The following is a 7,303-nucleotide window of genomic DNA, read 5'->3' on the forward strand; positions in this document are numbered from 1 at the left end:
TGCAAAGAAAACAAGTTCATAATCATTTAGAAACATCAATACTAATGTTTTAACTCAGGAAGAAGAGTTCAGAAATCAATATTTTGTGGAATAACCATGATTTGTAGTCACAGCTTTTATGCGTCTTGGCATGCTTTCCATCAGTCTTTCACACTGCTTTTCGGTGACCTTATGCCACTCCTGGTACAAAAATGTAAGCAGTTGTTCTTTGGTGGCTTGTGACTATCCATCTTCCTTCAATGGGGTTCAGGTCTGGAGATTGGGCTGGCCATGACAGGGATTTGATGTGGTGGGCCTTTATCCACACATTGATTGACCTAGCTGTGTGGCATGGCACATTGTCCTGCTGAGGAACATTGCCTGAGTAGAAGGAATCAACTGTTTTTCCAGGATAACCTTGTATTCGGCTTGATTCATACGTCCTTCATAAAGATTAACCTGCCCAATTCCAGCCTTGCTGAAGCGTCCCCAGATCTTCACCGATCCTCCAACAAATTTCACAGTGGGTACAAGACACTGTGGCTACTACACCTCTCCATCTAACCATTAGATGACCAGGTGTTGGGCAAAGCTGAAAATCAGACTCATCAGAGAAGATTACCTTACTCCAGTCCTCTATGGTCCAATCCTTATGGTCTTTGTCAAACTTCAGCCTGGCTCTCCTTTGCTTCTCATTGATGAAAGGCTTTTTTCTACCTTTACATGACTTGAGCCCTGCCTCTAGGAGCTTGTTACGAACTGTTCTTGTCGTACACTTCACCCCAGCTGCCATTTGCCATTCCTTTTGTAGGTCACTTGATGTCATCCTGCGGTTGGTGAGTGACATTTGAATAAGATGACAGTCATCCCAGTCAGTGGAGTAGTTTTCGCCCTCTGCAGCTTAGTTGTCCCCAATGTCTGCTGCTTGACCTTGTTGTAATGGACAGCAGTCTTAGAAATTTTAAGGATGGAGGCAACATGACACTCACTGTATCCCTCTGCTAGTAAAGCCAGAATTGAGCCCTTCTTTTCCTCACTACGTTTCTTTTCAACTCCTTTGGCATGGTTAAAAGTTATTTTTTTCATTCCTATTACTTTTGAGATATTACTAGCACTTGTTTTGCCATCCAGCTTCTCCTATTGCAAGAGGATTGTGAACACCACAGCAGGGTCTTTTATACTTTCCTTCATTACATAAGATTTGGTTCCGGTGATCACCTAATCAGAAGCACATTAAGTAGAATGAGGTGTACTCTGGTTGGAATTCAACTGACACTGGAACGGAATGGCTGTCAGACATGTAGAGAAGCTGATTTTTTTTTTTTTTTTTATAAAACTATGCAGTGGTCTCAATTTTTGCCACAGCTGTATGTGTGCACTAGGGTGACCGGATCTCATATGGGGGGAAAAAAAATGTCAGAATCTTGTTCGTCTGGACCCCACAAAACGATTCCCCTTTCCAGATATTGAGAGCCAAAATTTGAGCTCGATCAAACGACGTTAACCCGTGCCGCTCGTCGCTCAAAGTTTGAAAAAATCCAAATTGAGGTATTTTAAGATTTAGGTATTTTGCATAGTCTGTTAGACTAAAGAATGTGACAACAACATTGCAGAAATAGCCCTGACCAAATTTTCGAACCATTTGTGGTATTTGAATGCAGAGTTGGTGGGATTATCGTTTTTTGATCCCACCATTACAGACATTGAAAAGTTGTTAATGGCTAATAAATTGCTCAGTAGCACAGATGAACCATCAGAGCACGCTAACCTACATGAGTTGATAATTTTACATAGTTATCTAATCTATTCTAGAGCTTTTGTTAAAGTAGTTTTTGAAACGTCAGACTATAATGCTCGGCATTTGCTTACAACTTGCTGGACATATTGCTTTTGTTCTTCATCTTTTGTCAGAAGGTCGTTAAAGTCGGTTACTTCCTACCTCTTTTAATTTTTCTTTCCTAACTTTTGGATTTACAATCCTAGCGTGCTCTGATGGTTCATCTGTGCTACTGAGCAATTTATTAGCCATTAACAACTTTTCATTGTCTGTAATGGTGGGATCAAAAAACGATAATCCCACCAACTCTGCATTCAAATACCACAAATGGTTCGAAAATTTGGTCAGGGCTATTTCTGCAATGTTGTCACATTCTTTATAGTCTAACAGACTATGCAAAATACCTAAATCTTAAAATACCTCAATTTGGATTTTTTTCAAACTTTGAGCGACACGGGTTAACGTCGTTTGATCGAGCCCAAATTTTGGCTCTCTCAATATCTGGAGAGGGGAATCGTTTTGTGGGGTCCAGACGGACAAAATTCCGACATCGATTTTTTGCGGTCACCCTAGTGTGCACTGTACAGGTTCTCAGCAATGACATCTCGCTGACCGTAGTCCTTCACTTTCCCTTCTTGTTCTCATTCAGCTCAGACCACTTCCCTCATCCATAACTTGTCCCTACAACATGTAACCCAGAGACATCTTTGACTTACTGCTTTTCCAGCCCCCTCCTCACATTCCCCCCCCACTTCTACACAAACCATGTAGTGCTATAATCAATGCCCTTAATTGGTATTAATGCCCCCTCTATGGCCCGTCCAGTGAAAGCACCCTCCATTTGTGCCCCACATATTAATGCTCACTTTGTGCCTCTACATAGTAATAGTACTCCTCATAAACAAAATGCCCCCCATGTGCCTCTATACAGTGTATTTCCGCTATGGTAACATCACCATGTGCTTCCTTAAAATATTGCCCTAGTATCTCTGTATAAAATTACACCCCCTGTGCTACCTTATAATATCAATAATGTCCTTTAGTGCCCCTCACTGTGCCTCTTTAGAATGCCTGTGCCCCATATTTTGCTTTATGTCCCCACTGTCTTTTAATAATGCCCCCCCTTGTACTGCCTTACAATACCTGTAATTGTGCCTCCTTACAATAATGCCCATCATTTGGCCTCCATATAATGTCCCCTATTGCTCTCCCTTATAATAATGCCAGTCATTTTGCCGCCATACATTAATGCCCCCCTTACGCCTATTCGCGATCTGTTGATGCGGATACATTTAACAGTGTTGTGTGCTATAGGTCCTACTGCCGGACCGGCCCATCTGGTATTTGCCAGAATTGCCAGATGTCCAGTCCGGCCCTGGTAGGAAATACCTGCTCAGTCAGATAGCCGTTAGAGAGCATTTCCTGACATTTCAAGTGTGTTGAGATGAGACCAGGCGTTCAAGACCAGCAGGGTATGACTTGATACATGCGCTGCAGGGAGGGTGTGAGGCCTCATTCAGATGTCCAAATTTTTCTCAGACCCTTTTTATCAGCGTGTTAGATCAGATTTTCAGCCTTTTTTAGCTTCATGTGTCCAATTTTTACCATTAGCATGGCAGCAAAAAGAAATGAAATCTTGTTACCCATTAAACAGTATAAAACCTACAGCCCCCAGACGACACACGGAGGGCAGTGATGGGTTCTTTTATTCCTTTCAGGGACCTTTTAACGTCTCCATTTTTTTTTTGCAGTCACTTGGCCTACAAGGACATGAGAACAGTCCCAGACTATAATGGGTCAGTGTTAGGAAAAAAGGCAGCTTGAACGAGGCCTTATAACAGTGTGAGCCATTTTAGATATAGTTTTATTTGCTGACGGATGCCTTGCGCTACCAGTCCTGGTAAAAGACTATTAAAGGCTGGTGCTGAGCATTGGTACAAAAATGGGGAAATCTGTCTTTGCTGCCCATAGCAACCAATCACAGTGCAGCTTCCATTTTTCCAGAACAGAATGAAAGCGGCGCTGTGATTGGTTGCTATGGGCCGCAAAGCCAGGTTTTCATTTGTGAACGTAGCCTTAAAAAGGCCAAGTTGCAAGATTAAAAGTGACCTGTTTATTTTTATGCTGCCTGCTCCCCTGCAAATTCAGTTTTTTGGTTCTTTAAATCCATCAGCTGCTTCCAGAGATATGGGGCCTTTTTATTTACAGCCAATTTTTGCAATCTTTACAAGGGGGAGTGGCTATCAGGGTACTAATGCAGAACAGCCTAAAGACACGCCCATGAGGATCCTGTGAGCCACACCTCCTTATAAAGACCATAGAAATTAGCACTAAATAATAAGGCCCATATCTCTGGAAGCACATGGTGGATTTAAATAATAAACAGGATATTTAGGGCCACACCGGAAATGAGGGGGAAAAAAAAAAAAAAAAAAAAAGAGGATACTTCACCTGGTGACAGGTCCACTTTAAGCATCTGTAATAAGGCAATGAGTAACAGTAGAAATATAAAAAAATTTTTTGAGAAGGGCACTACATGAATACTTGCTATGGACCCCCAAGATTTCTATCTACATGTCTGAACACAGGGAGGGGTGACTTAGGCTAGTTTCAGACATACGTTTTTGGCCAGCAGCGCACGCCACTGCTAAGCCCCACCCCCTGCCCGCCCCCTCCACCTAGTATCGCACACGACTGCATGCGATCTGCACACCCTATCTTTAGCATAGGGTGCGCTGACCGTGCGCTAGTAGAATTTTGCGTGCGCTGCGTCTTTTTGACGGTGAGCACCGAAAGCACCATGTTGCATTTTGGCCGGAGGGGGCGGGCAGGGGGTTGGGCTTGGCAGCGACGTGCGCTGCTGGCAAAAAACGCTAGTCTGAAACTAGCCTTAGCTTAACATTCCCCTTCAAGGCTTCCTTTATACAGGTTTTTTGTTTTTTAGAACGCTCACCTAATCTGCCATCTTACCGATAGCGCTAGTCTTCACCCTTAGGGCTGAGTCAGGCGACCATATAACGCGTGCAAGAATCGCATCGCATTACACGGACTGGCCCGGCACCTCTCCTGACCTGAGTATTCACCATGGATTTGAGTAGATCCAAATCACTCACTTGGTAATTGGTATTTGATTGACAAAAAAAAAAACAAAAACAAAAAAAAAAAACACACACGACACCTACAGGATCCACTTTTCTCCCACCAAAACTGCAAAAATTGGATTTTGGTACCTACCTAAAGTCCTTTTCTCTTTGAATACATCAGGGGGAGGAGGTCACACTCAGCAGATGTGCAAAGTGTCCAAAAACATTAAGCAGTGAAAGGGTTAACTGCGGCGACAATCCCAATATTTCTTTGCTTCAACTGACAACTTTGTACATAGGATTAAGAATCTGATATTGTATGGTGTACAAAGCTCTTATGCATCTCCATGTTTATAGACTACAAACTAACCCTGTGTAGTCTGATTCTGCAGTCAGTCACAGTCATCCATCTGCCTCATATTTCTTGCTAATGATTTCTTTTAAGAATTTGTATAAAAAAGTCAGAAAATGTTAAAAAAAAAAAAAAAGTCTGGGTCGTTATATATATTTTTTAAATTTATTTTACTCAAGAAAAATATTTCTTATTCAATCTTTCACTGATGAGCGGATCACCCAAGCATGGTCAATGATATGTCACAAGGTTCTCCAGGAGTAAAAGGGTTAAGGCATGAAAAGACAGACGAGAAGCAACCGAAAAATAAAATGACAACGAAATAAAATATAAAAAAGTACCAAGTGTAATCATCTTCCCCCAAAACTACTTCCCTCGTAAACGATAATCAGTAAGGGATTGTCTTAAAACGTAAGTCATCTTCATCTTAAGGGTTAAGGCAACGCAAGCGTTGGGTTACATAAAAAACAATGAGGTCTCTGTAGAGTGGAGTTTATTCTGCAGGGTGAGCAGGGGCGACGATCACGTGCGGGGGGATCCCAGGCCAGGTTATACATCCTTCTGTGTTGGGATATAAGGTGGGGGAGGGTCCTTCTTTTCTGGCATCTTTATGGCCATCTCATATGTTGGAAGGATGTACTGCAAGAGAAAGGATTGGTCAGTGTAATCGCCAAATTGCGCTAAAGTGTTAATCTTCTTAACTGGCGCAAAAAAAAAAAAAACCCAACGGGTGGTCAGCAGTGAGTGAGCCATCCGCGGCAAGGGCGGTTACCTGTGGCGGGGTCTCAAAGGCTGGATACACTGCAATCTCCGGCATGTTCCTGTTATTGATGTACTTGTAGCAGTTCCACACACAGTTGATCAGATAGGCCTGCAGGCAGAAAACACAGGTTATAGAAAGACATGACACGAGCAGGAATGGATCGGAGAAAGCCAAGAACTGGGACTGTAATGCTCACCAGGCCAGGTGATCCCGACAACTGTGACATATGCAAGCCCCATAGATGCCAAAAAAAAGGCTTTTAAGCTTTATGGATACAGGTGACGGTACCATGACATTATCAGGTCCAAAGTGGTGGTGCCAACCAGAGGACACTGTGTGTAGTACGCATTTCGGGAGGCATAACTTGCATTAATTTATTGGTACCAGACAAACTTTAAACTTCCCGCAGGGGAACATGAGCTGGACGATAGGTAAGTGCTGGTTCAGCCATCCATGCAAAATTGCTCTGAGATCAGGCCGCAATGCACGGACAGGCCGTGGGTCTCCCCACCCGAGTGCGACAGTGTCAAAAAAAATATGAAGCTGTCAAGCCGGGTTTGGAGATCCGTGGCCAGTCCGTGCATTGCGGTCAGATCTCAGATGCCTGCATGAGTTGTAACCGTAGCAAACAGGCAATCCGTGCATGTGTTGTGGCTGTCGAACAGCTGTGGAGACACCTTGAGCACACAAGCGCTCGGAGAAAACCTTATCTCCACAAGTTCATATGATATAAAAAAAAACAAAACAAAAAAAAAAAAAAAAAAAACACACCTAAAGGCCCCGATTCATGGGGAGCAGCATATTGCAGGTGGATGTGCCAAATTCCTTAAGAAGCGTGTGCGTTCTGAAGTATGGTGCATCTTCTCACCGACTGAGAGGTTATTACTATATTCAGGGGCTGGCGGACATTTATGCACACACTCTTGTGGTCTAAATGATGATGAATTTGTCGGAAGCTCTTGAACACGTCCCAACCGAGATCAGCACACATTTTGAATAAGTTAGTGGAGCTGTCCGGGACCGGCGTAAAAGTGTCAAGCGCTGGCAAAGGTTTACATACATGTATAAATTTGGTTTTGACCCAATCACTGATAAAGAGAATCTACTTAGCGGATTAATGGTGGTGTTGTAAATGTTTTGAAGACTCCGGTTGCTTTCGGAGTCCATCTATAGACACTGACCATAGGTGTGCCCTTATGGCAAGGGGCGGGTAACCAGCTGAGCTGCAGGGTCTCTATACAATGAGGTGTATCTGCACAGTCTTACCTTTAGAATAATTATTAAGGCGCCAGCAACCAGGACGATGAACAGGAGGCAGCTGGAGTCCATGGCAAGCATGTCATCTTTAT

At 43.2% G+C, this 7,303-nt stretch overlaps 1 protein-coding gene across 1 annotated transcript in view; it reads right to left on the bottom strand.

The window, feature by feature from the left end:
• Positions 1-5,337: 5,337 nt before the first annotated feature.
• The window catches only part of LAPTM4A (lysosomal protein transmembrane 4 alpha), a 29,306-nt gene continuing 27,340 nt past the window's right edge, over positions 5,338-7,303 (bottom strand). The window contains exons 5-7 of the mRNA XM_073568284.1: positions 7,221-7,303; positions 5,964-6,062; positions 5,338-5,830 (exon numbers count right to left, since the gene is read on the bottom strand). The exon at positions 7,221-7,303 is cut by the window's right edge and continues 13 nt beyond it. Of these exons, the coding sequence (XP_073424385.1) occupies positions 5,741-5,830; positions 5,964-6,062; positions 7,221-7,303 (272 nt within the window). The 3' untranslated portion in view covers positions 5,338-5,740. The remainder of the gene's footprint in view (positions 5,831-5,963; positions 6,063-7,220) is intronic.

This window comes from Dendrobates tinctorius, unplaced genomic scaffold (assembly GCF_039654945.1).
Source record: "Dendrobates tinctorius isolate UK_male_01 unplaced genomic scaffold, ASM3965494v1 ptg000021l, whole genome shotgun sequence".
Lineage (NCBI taxonomy): Eukaryota > Metazoa > Chordata > Amphibia > Anura > Dendrobatidae > Dendrobates > Dendrobates tinctorius.